At 42.9% G+C, this 18,431-nt stretch overlaps 1 protein-coding gene across 3 annotated transcripts in view; it reads left to right on the plus strand.

Moving 5' to 3' along the window:
• SLIT1 (slit guidance ligand 1) overlaps positions 1-18,431 on the plus strand; it is a 606,757-nt gene that overhangs the window by 573,850 nt on the left and 14,476 nt on the right. For all 3 annotated transcript variants that reach the window (XM_033941251.1, XM_033941252.1, XM_033941253.1), the window contains 2 exons: positions 3,714-3,844; positions 16,961-17,112. In XM_033941251.1, coding sequence (XP_033797142.1) covers positions 3,714-3,844; positions 16,961-17,112 — 283 coding nt within the window. The remainder of the gene's footprint in view (positions 1-3,713; positions 3,845-16,960; positions 17,113-18,431) is intronic.

Below are 18,431 nucleotides of genomic sequence, written 5' to 3' on the forward strand. Positions count from 1 at the left end.
AATTTTTGGAAATCAATTTGGGACCAAATTAATAATTTATTAGATAACCCAGTGGCATTATCTTATGATACTGTTTTATTTGGTATGGAAATGAGAGCAAAAAGTCAGATTTCTGCTAACAACAATAAATTATTACTAATAATGACTGGGGTTGCCATTCAGCAAATTACATATAATTGGAAGAATTGGAAGAGATTAAATTATAACTTTTGGTGGAATTCTTTATGCCATATCTATAAAATGGAAAGATTTATTGCTTTACAAAGGGGATACTTTAAGAAATTTCAGGATGTGTGGAAACCATTAACAAAATATTGTAAGGATTAAGTAAAATTATTTCCCTTTTAATTATCAGTTCAGGATATAGGGAGGGGGTATTTTTCTTATTATATATATTATATAATAATGGAAGATATGGATGGGAGGGATGGGAAAGGGGAAGGGATAAAATTTATATAATGTACCAATGATTGTTTATAAGTGATATATTTATTGTTACTGTGAATGAATATATTTTACACTTAATGTAATTTTGAAAATGAATAAAGAATATTAAAAAAAAGAAAAGAAAAGAAATACTAGAAACCAAGTCCCTACTCTTTGAAATATTCTCTGGTATGGACCCCTTTTATTAAAGTATCATAAAGTTGTGCATTTGTCATGTTAAATTAAAAAAATTGACACTTAATAAGTGCAAGAATCTGCACGTTAAGTGTATTTATAGCACAAATACTGCTTCCTAACTGCAACATCGACAGTGTGTGGTAAAGTACTATGCACTAACTGCAGTGTAGAGTTTGTGCCCATATCCTGCCCCATAACAGGTAATGCAATTGGTAAGTGCCAGCTTAACTCTGTATGTTCAGCACCACTAAATATATGGATAGTGTAGTTACTGTGCTGATGCTATCCATTTAGGGGGCAGTACTATAACTGGGCATTACAAATTTGGCAACTAGATGCAGCATGCTGAGTGCTAATTCTGTAATGACATCTGGGCACCCGGATTCCATCATAAAATACTAGCGTAAGTTGGCATCTGCGTGCCTATGTTTAGGCCTACCCACTTATGCCATGTCAGTAGTAGGTGTAAAGTGCCTCCCCTCTTCATACCCCTTTGCAATAAGTGAATTGCATGCTAGAGACATGGAATACCATTTAGCACCCAGTCAGCACTTTTATGTGTAACTGTAACAGTCATGCATGTAAAAGCTAATATTCTGTAACTTACATGTGAGCTCGTCGTTTGAGTGTAGGTGTCAAGTTATAGAATGAGAGGGTTAAAGGCCCATTTTACACAGAAGGTAGAAATCAGGATTAAAATGTCTAGATCAGGATGTTCTCAGTTCCAGTAGTATTTTAGAAAAGATTGCATGTGTATTTGTCAGCATGTATAGAGGGAGCAATATTTTAGAAATATCATTTCCTATTTATTTATTTAAAAAATTTATTTCCCACCTAAAACCTAGATGGGTTACAACTGAACATACACAATCTATTTCCAGACCAAAAAAAACCCAATACAGTACAAACAGACTACTATGTACCCTCAGGGTTCTTAATTGAAGGTGCCCACTTATAAATTTGCCCCTTAAGGCGTGGATTCTGAAAGTGGCGCTGTAATTGGCAGGTGCTTGAAAAACAGCTCCGGTTGTGTGTCACTCTGATTATGGCTTTCTATGCACAACTATTATTATAGTATTTTTTAAGGTGATTTTTTCAATAGTACTCTGCTTAAACTCGACAGTGATCTTAACCATCCGAGATAATAAACACCTTTTACTATTCAGTTTTTCTGGAACCTCAGGCCACCACTCAGAGCTCAAACTCGTTCATTGCTCTAAGCTTTATGTGGAAGCTCCTCATCGGATCCTTTTATATTTTTTTAAGCCTCTTTTTGCTTTTGTAATTTGTTTATGTTTTTTCTTAAACCATTTTATAATCAAACTTAAAGCTTAAGTCATAAGTCTTGGCGGTAAATTTGAAAGGTAAGCGTAACAATGGGGCACTCTAGTAAAGTTAATATTTAGTGGTGTTTCTATTGAGATGGTAAATTTGGCTTTTGCTGTATTCTAGGGGTTAAACCTTGACAAAGCTGTTTAGCGAAACATGTTGGTATGAAATCCCCCTTAGCCAAAGACCACAAGATCGAGCTAAGTATTGCTTAATGTCTTAAGCTTTAAGTTTGATTATAAAATGGTTTAAGAAAAAACATAAACAAATTACAAAAGCAAAAAGAGGCTTAAAAAAATATAAAAGGATCCGATGAGGAGCTTCCACATAAAGCTTAGAGCAATGAACGAGTTTGAGCTCTGAGTGGTGGCCTGAGGTTCCAGAAAAACTGAATAGTAAAAGGTGTTTATTAACTCTGATTATGGCGTCATTTTCAGAATCATAAGAACATAAGAATAGCCTTACTGGGTCAGACCAATGGTCCATCAAGCCCAGTAGCCCATTCTCACGGTGGCCAATCCAGGTCCCTAGTACCTGGCCAAAACCCAAGGAGTAGCAACATTCCATACAGAATTTTCAAGAATAGCAAGACTCCGGAATCCCAGAGAGTAACAAGATTCTAGAATCCCAAATACTAGCAACATTCCATGCTACCGATCCAGGGCAAGCAATGGCTTCCCCCATGTCTCTCTCAATAACAGACTATTGACTTTTCCTACAGGAAATTGTCCAAACCTTCCTTAAAACCAGCTACGCTATCAGCTCTTACCACAACCTCTGGCAACGTTCCCTATGTCAAAGGTAGGTGCCAGAAATGTAGACCAGTGTTTTTCAGGCCTACATTTATGCCACCTGCCTTTAACGTATAATCATGCTTAGTGGTGCCCATAACTACACCTCTCTTGACATTTGGTGCCACTAACCCTCTCTTCTATTAAACTGTGCTAGCAGTTTTTAGCACAGAGAGCCGTGCTGAATGGCCCGTTCTGCTCCCGACGCTCATAGGAGCTCTGGGAGCATCGGGAGCAGCGTGGGCCATTCAGCGCAGCTCCCCGTGCTAGAAACTGCTAGCACAGTTTAATAGAAGAGGTCCTAAGTGTCTCTTTTTTTTTTTTTTTTTAATTTAATATTTATTGAATTTTTCAATATATTCAAGCATACAACTTGTACAGAAAGGAAATTTAGCAAGAAATTAATACAAATGAAAACATATATCAAAGAATATCAAATATAAGCATAAATTTCTACTCAAGTCCTCAATCGGATCCAAGAAGGGAAATAGGCGAATCAAAGTAATTATATTAAACCAGACAATAACTAGTCGGATGAGATTAAAGCACCCTTACTTAAACTAAGCACTTTCTTTCTCCAGAGATGCAGTTGAGAGAAAAGTTGTCAGTTGAGATGGCTCAAAGAAAACATATTTATGAGAATGATAATTAACAACACATTTACTTTTACTTGCGACACCCATGTAAATGTGTTGTTAATTATCATTCTCATAAATATGTTTTCTAAGTGTCTCTGTAGACGCAATTCTGGTGCCATGTTTTGTAGGCATCTCATGGCACCTACTTTTTTTTTCTCTTTTAATTGGTTTTCAACAGCGTTGTCAATTAAGTTAATAGCCAATTAAAACAACTTAGGTGCCGGTAGAACGCCTACTGGTGCCTTCCTAATGGCACCAGTTTTAGAATCCGGACCTGTGTTTACTTTGTTCCATGAAGGTTTAGTTTCATATGATTTTTCCATTCATCTAGGTATCAACAGCAGAAGATAATGGAATCCTGCTTTACAATGGAGACAATGACCATATGGCTGTGGAATTGTACCAGGGGCATGTACGAGTCAGTTATGACCCAGGCAGCTTCCCCAATTCTGCCATCTACAGGTATTATATATGTTCCAGGGGCTTGAATGAATACACCTCACATTTTCTGACCCTTTAGCTATTATTTATGTTTAGCTATTTATTATGTTTTAATTGCTGCATTTCATTTTACTTACTGTAACTTTTATGTTATTTTTATTCACACTGCATGTACTAATTTTTATGTTGTGAACCGCTTTGAACTTCTGGTATAGCGGTATATAAAAATAAAATTATTATTATTATTATAATACCCAGGGTAAGTATACAGTTTACAGTTTATTCCTTGATATACTATGAATCATAATTACAACATCAAGGCAGTTTACAGTTACATATAAAATAGCAATTATTTAAAAGAAAAAAAATAAAATTAAGGCACCGAGGTTTATAAAATGTTACAGGTTAATTAAGGGGTGACAAGATATATACATGACGGATGTAATACAAGAGAAGAGCCTAATTTATAATCTTTCGCATTAAGAACCATATAAGGAGAGAGGGAGAGGGGTTAGAAATAACAGGGTGATGCCTAAATCTGTCCTGGTTAAAGGTGTGCTATGTTAAAGAGAGAGGTTTTGAGTGCCTTCTTAACATTTAAGAACAAGGGTTCCATGCGAAGGGAGAGAGGAAAGCTATTCCAAGTGGAAGGGCCACAGCACTAAACAAAGATTTAAAAGTAGTAATAGTATCAAACCAGATATGATGGCATGATGGGATTTTGAGAAGTTTTTAGTTAAAAGACTGCAAGGTTCATGTAGGCATTTATGTTATGAGTAGATAAACTAAGAATGAAGGATTTCCTGAGTGCCAGACTTAGAAACTGATAATAAAAAATTTATAAATGAAATGAGAAGTCACTGGTAGCCAATGTTCAAACTGAAAAAGAGGGGTAACATTCAGATCTTTTCTTATTGTAAAGTAGCTTTGTTGCCGCATTTTGTACAAGTTGTAATCTAATCTAATCTTCTATTTCTGTGTCACACATATCTATGCAGGCTCAAGGTGACTTGCATAGAGAAGAGAGGGGAAAAGGAGAGGGGCAAGGAGAGGAGGGAGGGGAAGAGAGAGGGGTGATGTTTAGGCAGGAAAGAGGAGAGAGGGAAATCTGAGTGTTTATGTATCAAAGAGGAAGGTTTTCAGTTTTTTACGGAATGTAGTGTAGTTGGATTCTGTTCTGGTCGTTTCAGGTTGTCACTCCTTGGAAGGTTAGCATGGAGTGAAAAACACACTTGTTTTGGAGAAAGAGGTAGACCACAATAAAGAGATTTACAACCGTCAAGTTTGAAATAACTAGAGTAAGTAAAAGAGTTTTGAGCGATGGGGATTCAAGAATAGATTGAATAGAACAAATTTGTCGTAAAGTGCAAAAACATTTACTAATAACATTTGAAATTTGAGGACAAAAGGATAATAAATTGTCAAAAGTGATTCCTAAGATCTTCACTTTTTCCTTATAAGGAACTGCAGTACCGTGTTTTATAGGAGGTTGAGGGGTGGGGGGGGGGAGGTAAGAAGGAAAAAAGACCTTAGCTAAGAAGATAATGGCTTCTGATTTTGATGGATTTAATTTCATGTGATTGGTGACCAGCCCATCAGTGATCTTGTCAAGCAAAGAGGATTTTAAGGGAACCAAAATCTGAATGTCATCTGATTGAATAAGTAAAGCCAATGGGGTCAAAAAAATGTTAAACAGGATTGGACTGAGGATAGATTCATGTGGTACACCTGAATTGAATGGTTTTACTTGTGATGTTATGGAATTGATTCAAACGTATGAATGAGTAATTAGTAAGTTAGGATTGAAACAATGTAAGGCAATACTGCAAACATTTAAGTTGGCTAAACATTGAAAGAGGATGGAATGAGTCAAACGTGTGGTAACTCAGCTGGTTAAGGGTGAGGGGATTTGATATTCTGCCTTTCTGTGGTACAATGAAAGTAGTTTACATTTATTATATGCAGGCATTTTTTTCTGTCCTTAATGGGGCAATGGAAGGTTAATTGTTTGGCCCAGAGTCACGAGGAGCTGCAGTTCCCCAGGTTCTCAGCCCACTGCACTAATCACTTGGCTACTCCTCCACTGCAGTCAACAAGATCAAATGCAGCAGAGAGGACAAGGGTGATTCGAAATACATCTCTGTTGCAACTGTGAAAAAAGGTTGATAGAGTTATAAAATCCTAAAAGTGAATGTTCAATGGAATTATGAGTGTGAAAACCAGTTTGATGTGGACGGATTGCATATGTCTTGTCTAAAGTAGTCTATCAGTCTATCGATTATTGTGTGACTAATTTTTCTACTATCTTAGAGATGAAAGGGAGATTTTAGATATATGTCAGTAGTTTGAGGAGGATGAATTCTTATTGTCCTTATAGTGTGGAAGAACAACAGTTGTTTTTTTTCAGGAAAATGTCCAGATAGAAGACTAGTGGTCATCACTGAAACATAGAAACATAGAAGATGACGGCAGAAAAGGGCTACAGCCCATCAAGTCTGCCCACTCTGCTTACCCACCCCCTGTCTATGCCCTAATGACCCAATTTCCTTATCTTGACCCTCGTAGGGATCCCACATGGGTATCCCATTTATTCTTAAAGTCTGGCACGCTGTCTGCCTCGATCATCTGCACTGGAAGCTTGTTCCAATGATCAACCACTCTCTCTGTGAAGAAATACTTTCTGGTGTCGCCATGAAATTTTCCGCCCCTGAGTTTGAGCAGGTGCCCTCTTGTGGCCGAGGGTCCCTTGAGAAAGAAAATATCATCTTCCACTTCGACACGTCCTGTGAGGTACTTAAATGTTTCGATCATGTCTCCCCTCTTCCTACGTTCCTCAAGAGTGTAGAGCTGCAATTTGTTCAGTCTCTCATCGTACGAGAGACCCTTGAGCCCCGAGATCATCCTGGTGGCCGTCCGTTGAACCGATTCAATTCTGCGCACATCTTTACTGTAATGTGGCCTCCAGAATTGCACACAGTACTCCAGATGAGGTCTCACCATGGCCCTGTACAACGGCATTATGACTTCAGGCTTTCGGCTGACGAAACTTCTATTGATACAACCCAATATCTGCCTTGCCTTAGATGAAGCCTTCTCCACTTGATTGGCAGTTTTCATGTCTGCACTGATGATTACTCCTAAATCTCGTTCTGCTGAAGTCCTAGTTAAAGTTTCTCCGTTCAAGAAGTACGTCCTGCATGGATTTCCGCTTCCGAGGTGCATGACCTTACATTTCTTAGCTTTGAAGCCTAGCTGCCAGGTTGAGGACCAACTTTCCAATGTAAGCAGGTCCTGTGCCATATAATTCTGTAAACTGCATTCACTTACTATATTACATAGTTTGGCGTCATCGGCGAATAGTGTTATTTTACCTTGAAGCCCTTGAGTCAGATCCCCTATGAATATGTTGAAAAGGAGTGGACCCAGGACCGAGCCCTGCGGCACTCCATTGGTCACCTCCGATGTTTTAGAGAGGGTACCATTAACCACCACCCTCTGAATCATTCATTGACCCAAGCAGTTAGTGTCTCTCCTAACCCCATCGATTCCATCTTGCTTAGCAGCCTGCAGTGTGGGACACTGTCAAAAGCTTTCCTGAAGTCCAGGTACACGACGTCCAAAGACTCTCCCAAGTCCAACTTTCTTGTTACCCAGTCAAAGAAGCTGATGAGATTGGATTGGCAGGACCTACCCTTGGTGAATCCATGCTGACTGGGATCCCGAAGATTCCCTTCATTCAAGATCGTGTCCAATTTGCTTTTAATTAGTGTTTCCATGAGTTTGCACACTATTGATGTGAGACTCACCGGTCTATAATTCGCAGCCTTTGCCCTGCAACCCTTTTTATGCAGAGGAACGACATTAGCTAATTTCCAGTCCAGGGGAACTTTCCCCTTACTTAGGGAGAGATTGAATAGCTCAGCCAACGGTTTCGCCAGGACATCGCTCAATTCTCTGAGCATTCTTGGGTGCAAATTGTCTGGTCCCATGGCTTTGTTCACCTTGAGTCTTGCCAGTTCATTGTAAACTTCACCTGGTGTGAACTCAAAATTCTGAAACGGGTCTTCTGTGCTTTGTGTTGCCTTCAACTGGGGACCGTGTCCCGGTGCCTCACAGGTGAAGACTGAGCAGAAGTATTCATTCAGTAGTTCATCTTTATCGGAATCTGCTTCCACGTAACTTCCGTCCGGTCTTCTAAGGCGTACTATCCTGCCTGTGTTCCTTTTTCTGTCACTAATATACCTGAAGAAGGATTTGTCCCCCTTTTTAATGTTTTTTGCCAGAATTTCTTCCACTCGAAGTTTTGCCTCCCTAACTGCCATTTTGACCGCTGTAGACCTGGTCCTATATTCTACTTTTGCCTCTCTTTTCTCCGTGCGCTTGTAGGAGAGAAACGCTTTTTTCTTCTCCTTAATGAGGTGCGAGATCTCCGCGGTGAACCATTGGGGTTTATTGTTTCTTTGTCGTTTATTTACTGATTTTATGAAGCGGCTAGTTGCTTCATGTATGGTTGATTTCAGTGTTAACCACTTAGCTTCTACATCATCGGTCTCCGCTTGGTCCTGCAGCGTCTGATGGACGAAATCTCCCATGCGTGCGAAGTCTGTGCCCCGGAAATTGAGTACCTTTGTTTTCGTGTTTGATCTAGGGAAGCCTTTCCTAAGGTTGAACCATACTATATTGTGGTCGCTGGAGGCTAGCGTATCTCCTACTGAGACCTCTGAAACGCTTTCCCCGTTGGTGAGTACCAGGTCGAGGATCGCCTGGGCCCTAGTGGGCTCCATTACCATTTGTTTGAGACGTGCTCCCTTTATGGAGGTTAAGAGCCTCCTGCTACCGCTGGTTGTCGCTGAAAATGAGTTCCAGTCTGCATCAGGCATATTGAAGTCCCCTAGCAGTACAGCTTCTCCTCGTAGAGTGATATTCTCTATGTCTTCAATTAATTCTGCGTCCATGTCTTCCAGTTGTCTTGGGGGTCTGTAAACCACACCTAGATACAGGCATTTTTCTCTGCCTCTTGCCAGGTTTACCCAGAGGGACTCCCCGGTGTACTTGACATCTGTGATCCTGGTGGTTTTGATGTCCTCTTTAATGTATAGAGCTACCCCCCCTCCTAACCTGCCCTCTCTGTCCTGACGAAGTAGATTGTAGCCCGGTATAGCCATATCCCACCCATGTGAGTCCGTGAACCAAGTTTCAGATATTGCCACCACATCTAGGTCAGCATTCCTTATTTCAGCCTCCAATTCTAGAATTTTGTTACCTAAACTGTGTGCATTGACATACATGGCCCTCCATATCTTGTGTTTGCTAAGTCCTTGTGAGGCGTATCCTACCCGAGTCAGTGTGACTCCCAAAGAACTGTTTGCAATGTGGGTACTTACCTTGGACATGGAAGCGGAGTTTCGACTCACCTCATCGGGATAATTCCTTTCTGCACTAATATGTGAATGGGTACTCTCCCCCGACTTACCTAGTTTAAAGCCCTGTGAAGCAGGCGGGCTAGTCGGTGTCCGAAGACGTTCTTACCCCTACTGGTCAGATGGAGTCCGTATGGTCCCTGAAGTCCTTGTAGCGCTTCCCCATGGTTTAGGAATCCGAAGTTCATATCCCGGCACCATCCCTGTAGCCACTCGTTCGTCCTCAGGATACGTTCATCTCTGGCTCTTCCCTTGCCTCTAACTGGGAGGATCGATGAGAAAACCACCTGCGCTCCTGTCTGCTTCAGCCTCTCACCCAGTGCTCCAAAGTCTCTGGTGATGGTCTCCGGTGTGTTCCTGGCAGTGTCGTTGGTTCCTATGTGGACAAGAAGCATAGGAAAGTGGTCTCGGGGCGTGAGTAGTCTATCCAGACTGGCGGTGACATCTCGTATCCTGGCTCCAGGCAGACAGCAGACCTCCCTAGATTGCATATCCGGTCTGCAAATTGGTCCCTCGGTGCCCCTCAGCATGGAATCCCCGATGACTATTACTCTGCGCTTCTTTGGGGGGAGCCGGTCAGTTGTCCCTGGAGATGGAGCTGGGTGTTGGGCCTGCTCCTGTTCCTGCTCCTGTTCCTCATCGGCAGTTCCTTCCTGAAGAATCTGGAATCTGTTCCGCAGGGCGAGTTGAGGGGTTGATGTATAGCTGCCCTGTTTGTAAGAAGAAGGAGAAGATGAAGAGATTGAAAAAGAGGGGGGGGGGGGGGGTCTCCTATGTTTGCCCGTGGAGGAGGTCACCAGCTGCCAGGAGTCAGTGCCGCTAGCCATTTCCTGTATCCCAATTGTTGGTTTCAAAGCTGATGATTTGGGTGTCTCGAGGATGGACTTGTCATGGGCCTACTCGGTGATTTGGGACAGCTCCTGGACGACTTCGTCGATGTAGGCCTCGTCCTCTCGGATGCTTCTCAGGCGTATCACCTCCTCCCTGAGGCTCTTTAGTTCCTGCATGAGATCTCCATCCAGCTGCGCAGCCTCCTCTGTCTGTGTAGAGACTGTAGTGTAGCGCTGAGGGATGGTCTCGGTCTGCACAGAGACCTCTGTCCACCGTCCTGGGTCTTCCTCCTTCTGCACGCAGTCCGTGGTCGCTTCCTGGATCCCCATAGCGACTGGAATACTGGTCTTGATTGTAGACTTCGCGCTTCTTGTCCTCCCTGCCATTGCTGAGTTGTAATTGAGATCTGCCTGTCAGTAAGGAAGAGAATTAGGAAAATTAGAAAAATCTGTCTGTAAGCAGGTATGAGATTTTGAAAGTTAGGGTGTCTGAGAGTTGGAAGATTGGGGTATCTAGTGCTTGAAAGATAAGGGTGTCTGAGAGACTGAGAGTTTGAGATGTCTGAGAGGGTTGCTGTCTGTGAGTTAGTATGAGAGCTTGTACGATTAGGGTGAAGGGATAGTGTGTTTGAGAGGTCCGCTTGTTGCCCTAAGGTATCGTTGTCTTATGTAGTTTGGCTCTTCTTAAGGCTCTTCGCAAAGGCGCTCACGCTAAGGCGAGCGCCTTTGCCGCTCGCTTTCGCTGCGCGCCGTTGGCTCGTCCCCTTTTATGGGGGGAGTTTGGCTGATGTCAGGGGTGGGCGGAGTTAGCTCTCGCCTCTTCCCCTGCTTGCACCGCCTTCTCTGCTCCTCTCTCTGCTTCTTCCTGCTAGCACACTCTCCGCTCACTGTTCTGCCATGTGCTCAGAACTCTGCTACCATGTGCTCAGGACTAGGCACAGCTCCTACAGTCTCCCTTCAGCTGGCCTTGCACTGTGAACTCTCTGCTGTTGGCTCGTCCCCTTTTATGGGGGGAGTTTGGCTGGTGATGTCAGGGGTAGGCGGAGTTAGCTCTCGCCTCTTCCCCTGCTAGCACCGCCTTCTCTGCTTCTTCCTGCTAGCACACTCTCCGCTCACTGTTCTGCCATGTGCTCAGAACTCTGCTACCATGTGCTCAGGACTAGGCACAGCTCCTACAGTCTCCCTTCAGCTGGCCTTGCACTGTGAACTCTCTGCTGTTGGCTCGTCCCCTTTTATGGGGGGAGTTTGGCTGGTGATGTCAGGGGTGGGCGGAGTTAGCTCTCGCCTCTTCCCCTGCTAGCACTGCCTTCTCTGCTCCTCTCTCTGCTTCTTCCTGCTAGCACACTCTCCGCTCACTGTTCTGCTATGTGTTCAGAACTCTGCTACCACGTGCTCAGGACTAGGCACAGCTCCTACAGTCTCCCTTCGGCTGGCCTTGCACTGTGAACTCTCTGCTGTTGGCTCGTCCCCTTATATGGGGGGAGTTTGGCTGGTGATGTCAGGGGTGGGCGGAGTTATCTCTCGCCTCTTCCCCTGCTAGCACCGCCTTCTCTGCTCCTCTCTCTGCTTCTTCCTGCTAGCACACTCTCCGCTCACTGTTCTGCCATGTGCTCAGAACTCTGCTACCATGTGCTCAGGACTAGGCACAGCTCCTACAGTCTCCCTTCGGCTGGCCTTGCACTAATGTTACAAAAGGGAGTAGAAGCTCAGAGAATTACTTTTAAAAATATCAAAGGGTTTAGGGATGAAATAATGCATGAGATATGAGAAGAAGTGGGCAGTGTAAAATGAGAGAATGAAAAGGATTGTGTCATTTTCTGAGGGGGGGTCAAGGTCAAGGGGTAAAGAGGAGGGAGATAATGGGGGAAATGTATTGCACAGTAGAGAAACCCAGTGGTCAAATCTTCAGGTGATGGAGGTTTGGATAATGAAATAAATGAGAAGAAGCAGAATTAAAAAGAAAAATTGCCTGAGATGAAAGGTCCAGTTAATTATAATTTTCAATAACAGTAAAGATTTGCACAGAAAATAAATTCCTCACAAATATACCTGAAATTTTGGCTACCTATATTAGCTGATCTATAAATATTTCTAAAACTACTTTGCTACAAATACTACACCAATTCTCATACATGTTCATTGGAAGAAATTGGTAGCTAGAAGGGGTGGTCAATAATTTATCTACCTGAGTATGAAAAAAAAAAATAGCATGCATGTTGAAACAAGTCGGTGCATGTTGTAACATATTTAAAAATTACTCAAGCACAGTTGTGGCTCAGTGCAAGTCTATCATTCCAAGAGACAGGATGTCAGGAGAGTCCTCATGTGAATCAAGTAAGAAACTGCTAGATTTGGAGCACCGTTCATAAAAGAAGGGAAAAAGCCAAAGAAGATCCTTGAACGTATGACTGCAGTTTATGATGAGTCCACTGAAGATGACCCTCAAACTGAATGACTTGTGGAAACAACTTCCATAGAAATATGCAAGAAAGTCAAGGATTTAATTTTGTCAGACAAATTAAGATTTTCCGAATAGCTGGCGAAATGGGCATCTTGGCAGGTACAGTTTGGAAAATAATTCATGAAAAGTTGTGCATGTCCGAGGTTAGTGTAATAAGAACATAAGAACATAAGAACATAAGAAATGCCATCTCCGGATCAGACCTTCGGTCCATCAAGTCCGGCGATCCGCACACGCGGAGGCCCTGCCAGGTGTACACCTGTCGTAATTTATAGTCCACCATATCCTTACATGCCTCTCTTAAGGAGATATGCATCTAGTTTGATCTTGAAGCCTAGGACGGTCGATTCCGCAATAATCTCATCTGGGAGGGCATTCCAGGTGTCAACCACTCTCTGAGTGAAGCAGAACTTCCTGACATTAGTCCTGAACCTGTCCCCCCTTAGCTTCATTACATGTCCTCTAGTCCGTGTCAAATTGGACAACGTAAATAATCTTCTCTGCTCTATTTTGTCGATTCCTTTCAGTATTTTGAAGGTCTCGATCATATCCCCACGCAGTCTCCTTTTCTCAAGGGAGAATAATCCTAGTGTTATAAGTCTGTCCTCGTATTCCAGTTTTTCCATACCCTTCACCAGTTTTGTTGCTCGTCTCTGCACCCTCTCCAGCAGTTTTATATCCTTCTTTAGGTAGGGAGACCAATGTTGGACGCAGTATTCCAAGTGTGGTCTGACCATTGCCCTATAAAGCGGCATTATAACTTTCTCCGATCTACTCGAGATTCCTTTCTTTATCATGCCCAACATTCTATTTGCCTTCTTTGCCGCTGCCGCGCATTGTGCCGACGGCTTCAGGGTCCTATCTATCAGTACACCCAGGTCCTTTTCTTGTTCACTCTTCCCCAGAGTTGCACCTGACATTTGTATACTCGTATTCCTTATTCTTATTTCCTAAATGCATTACCTTGCATTTCTCCACATTGAACTTCATCTGCCATTTCTCCGCCCATGTTTCTAACCGACACAAGTCGCTCTGGAGTTTCTCTCTATCCTCATGCGATCTGATCGCCCGGCATAGTTTTGTATCGTCTGCAAACTTGATGATCTCACTGGATGTTCCTTCCTCCAGATTCATTGATATAAATATTAAAAAGGATCGGCCCAAGTACCGAGCCCTGGGGTACACCACTAGTCACTTTCTCCCAGTCGGAGAACTTCCCATTTATGCCCACTCTCTGCTTTCGGTTTTCCAGCCATTTGCCTATCCATCTTTGTATATCCCCCTCTATGCCATGGCCTTTGTAGTTTCCTGAGAAGTCTTTCATGTGGAACTTTGTCGAACGCTTTCTGGAAGTCCAAGTATATTATGTCCACCGGCTTCCCACTATCAATTTGCTCGTTCACGGTCTCAAAAAATTGGAGTAAATTCGTCAAACATGATTTCCCTTTCCTGAATCCGTGGTTGACTGGGTTTCATCAAGTCGTGTGCGTCCAAGTGCCGGACCATGCTATCCTTGATCAGTGCTTCAACCATCTTGCCGGGGACAGACGTAAGACTCACAGGTCTATAGTTGCCCGGTTCCCCTCTCGATCCTTTTTTGAAAATTGGGGTGACGTTCGCTATCCTCCAGTCGTCCGGTATCTGTCCAGTTCTGATTGTCAGGTTTTGCAAGTTTTTGCAATAACTCTCCGATTTCAACCTTCAATTCCTTTAAGACTCTCGGGTGAATTTCCATCCGGTCCAGGGGATTTGTCACTTTTAGTTTGTCGATCTGATAGTATATCTGGTCTAAGTCCACTTCAACTGTGGTGAGGCTGTCTTCTATTTCTCCTGCAAACACTTTCTCCGCTTCAGGTATTGTTGAGGTGTCCTCCCTTCGTAAAAGACGGACGCAAAGAAGGAATTTAGTTTGTCTGCGATTTGTTTATCTTCCTTGATGTACCCTTTTCTTCCCTGGTCGTCCAAGGGTCCGACTGCCTCTTTTGCAGGTTTTTTCCCTTTCACGTATCTAAAGAAGGGCTTGAAGTTTTTGGCCTCCTGGGCTATTTTTTCCTCATATTCCTGTTTTGCATCCCTCACCGCCTTGTGACATTTCTTCTGATCATCTTTATGTTTGTTCCAGGCTTCGGTTGTCTTTATGTATTTCCATTTTTTGAAAGAGTCCTTCTTTTCTTTTATGGCTTCCTTCACCTGTTTGGTAAGCCATGCCGGTTCTCTTTTGCTCTTTGATCTCCGATCTTTGGAAATCCTCGGAATGTAGAGATCTTGTGCTTCTGTGATAGTATTTTTCAGTAGGGACCATGCCTGATCTACCGTTTCAAGTTTGTCCACCTTCTTTTCGAGTCGTTTACAGTAATACAGTATAAAGAATGCTAACACCATGTCAGAAGGCCACACGGCTCCAGTGCTGTCAGGAGAACTTGGAGATGCTCCGTGAAGACCAAGTGAAATTTTTTCATCGTTTGGTGACTGGAGATAAGACTTGGGTCTATCACAGAGATGCTGAATCCAAAATGAAGTAAATGCAGTGGAAGCACAAGTTATCCCCACCCCAAAAAAGTTCAAGACAGAAAATTCTGCAGGCAAAGTCATGGCAACCGTCTTCTGGGATGATGAGACATTTGCTTCTAGAATTTCTGCCACACGAGACAACCATAACCGAGAAGAGTTACACCAACACAATGATTGGTGAAAAGATTGGAGAAAAGATGAGGAAAACACATCAGGCATCACAACACGTGTCACAACAATCACAGGCTGCCATCCAAGAATGTGGGTTTTAGCAGCTGAACCATCCACGCTACAGTCCTGACCTGGCTCCCTTGGATTATTTCCTGTTCCGAGTTTTGAAGAATTTCTCCGTGGACTGTGGTTTTCAAGTGATGAAGACATTAAGGAAGCTGTGATGTCCTGGTTTGAAGGTCAAACAGAATTATTTTTTTCAAAGGGGTTAAAGTTATTGCAGAAAAAGTAGATGAAGTGTATTGAGCTATCAGGGGACTGTATTGAAAAATAAAACAAAAATGTATTGAAAACTCTTCTTTCCTACTGAGGTAGATAAATTATTGAATTACTCATATGTACAAGCTTTAAGGTTTACAAAACTACAGGTACAAGATCCTTTGTCTGAAATTCCAAAAACTGAAAAGTTTCAAAAACCAAAATTTGACGCAAACTGGAAGTAATTTTCCCGAAGTGACACACACTGAAACCAACACAAGTGCAAGTGTTTCTCCTGATCTCTGCGCAATTCAGGTCAGAGGGCTGGAAAGTGGAGAGCTGCAGATTCCAGGGTGGCAGTGAGAAGCAGAAAAGGTTGGAGGGCTAGAAAATGGCAAAGAAAGATGCAGATTCTACTTATTCTGAAAACTGAAAAATTCCCAAAACTGAAATATGCCTGGTCCCAAGGATTTTGGATGAAGGATCTTGTACCTGTACTACTAATCATTTCTGTAACACTACTAGATATAGACATTATATGCAGGTACTTTCCCTGTCCCTAATGGGCTCACAAGTTATGTCTGCCTGGGGCAAAGGTCAATTCTATAAAGTTTCCTAAATTTAGGAAACCAATTGCATGCACTAATTTATAGAGTAGGCACACTTGTGCTTTTCTAGAAAACTGGTACACTAGTCACATGCTGTGTAACAGCAAATGGGCTATACCAGTAGGTGGAGAATGGGTGCATCATAGGCATTCCGCCTAGCAATGCGTGCACATTATAGAATAGTACCAGATGTGTACATTGCAAAGTGCACGTACGTACGCCAGATTATGTCTGGCCTAAGCTGTCACACCTATGTATGATAATGCCAAACAGTGGTGTAGTAAGAAGGGAGGGAAGGGGTTGCCCCAAGCACTGTCTTGGTAAGGGTGCCAGCATCTCTCCATCCCTCCTCTTGCCACGCTTATACTCTCCCTTCCCCACCCCCTGTATCTCTTAAATCTTCGCCACGTGACTAACTACTCTGGCCTGCTGCTCATGCCAGCCCTGGCTCCCTCTAAAATCACTTCCCGGTCGCAAGGCCAGGAGTTATGTCAGAGGGAAAGCCAATGTCGGCTGAGCAGCAGGATGGAGAAGCTTCTTGCATTGATGAAGATTTTAAGAGGTATGGGGGTGGGAAGGGAGTGTGAGTTTGGCATGGGGAGCGTAGAAGGAGTGAGGGGTGGCACTCAAGAAGCAGGGGGTGGAGAAGAGATGCGGGGAATACCGCCACCCTGGGCGCCTCCTACCCTTGCTATGCCACTGATTTCCGAAGTAACTTTGTGCTCGCTATTCTATAACGGGTTAAGTGTGTTTTCAGTGCCAGACATGGGGGAGAAAGGATTATGTACCTTGTCTGGGATGAACCCGGGCAGGCAGGGTGGCCAGATGGCTCTTTACCATCATCTACTAAATTAGTGCTACTGATTTTCTTCCTTTAGTGCAGAGACAATCAATGATGGACAATTCCATACAGTGGAACTGGTCACTTTTGATCAAATGGTGAATCTTTCTATTGATGGAGGTGCCCCCTTGACCATGGATAATTTTGGCAAACAATATACCCTAAATGAAGCCCCGCTGTATGTTGGAGGTAAGTTTCAGAATCTTAGACAGCTTTGGGTTAGAATGAGCTGCTCAAATCAGCATGATTGTAGAAGTACAAGACGGAATGAAGGAAAACCAAATTCTTATGTTCCGAAAGAGGAAATTTACTCCAAGGTTATAGGTTAGAGAACAGCACAAGTAAATGTATCATAAAATAATTTAGGGAACCCCACATCTTTGGCCAGCCAAAGATTGTGCTACATTAGCATGAATTCTAAGCTAGACGGATCTGTGATGAAAAAGTTTCTTAAATTTCAAACAGTATACTCGACTTGAAAATCAATAAAGAATTACAAAAAAAAAATAAAAATGTCAAACAGTAGTGAAAGTTAATTTTCAAATCCCTAATCACCTAAAGAACTTGAAAGGCGTACGGGCGCAGAACACAGATGGAGCCTGAGCCTTATTCAGTATGAAAATTAAAGGGCCCATTTGTGTTAAGCAGTTACCCCTTGATCTGTAACAGTACCTCTAATGTTAAGCACCATTTGCCCATGTATATTTATAGAATATTGGCACTCGTTTATGCAAATGTACACATACATGCATAAATGCTAGCTCTGTGCTCGGCGGTATTCTATAAGATATGCTTACAAAGGCCTTAGTGCCTAAATACAAGACGGTTATTTGAGCCAGAGAACAAGTTGATATCAAGGCAAATTGATTAACCAGACCTCAAATACCCAAGGCACTACTTGAATGATTTTTCATGCCCTTACTGGGGTGGTAAATTCATCATTGGTCTTGGTAAAGTGACATGTGCTCAAATATTTTTTGTAATCTTAATTTGATGACAATCAATAAATATAAAGTGCATTTAGTGCTTAAGGTGCTAAAGGAAGGAAGGCACTTATCTGCTGGACATATGCCAATATTCTACAAGTGTATGGAAACGCCAAAGTATGCTCACAGAATAGGTGCCTATATTGTGGTTTCCACATATAGATTTGTTCTCCTAGTGCATGAATTAGCATATGGTTACTGTTAGTGCACAATTGAGCAGGGCTGGCTCATTAGGATATGACACCCCGGATCTTCTTCTGTTTTGGTGCCCCGTGCCCCAATCTCACTTTTTTTCAGCACCTGCATGCCCCACCCTCCCAGGTCATTTCCCTCCTCTGACGCTGCTGCCCGGTATTGACGGGATGCAGCTTCGAAGGCCAGCTGCTGCAAGGAGGGAGGGCCAGAGTCAGTATGAAGAAGCAGCTTCAGGAAGACGGAGGGACTTCCTTCCGCTGAACTTGATGCTGATGCTGGCCCTCCCCCCTGGTGGCAGCTGGCCTATGAACCTGCATCCTGTCAAGA

Source organism: Geotrypetes seraphini, chromosome 4, assembly GCF_902459505.1.
Source record: "Geotrypetes seraphini chromosome 4, aGeoSer1.1, whole genome shotgun sequence".
NCBI lineage: Eukaryota > Metazoa > Chordata > Amphibia > Gymnophiona > Dermophiidae > Geotrypetes > Geotrypetes seraphini.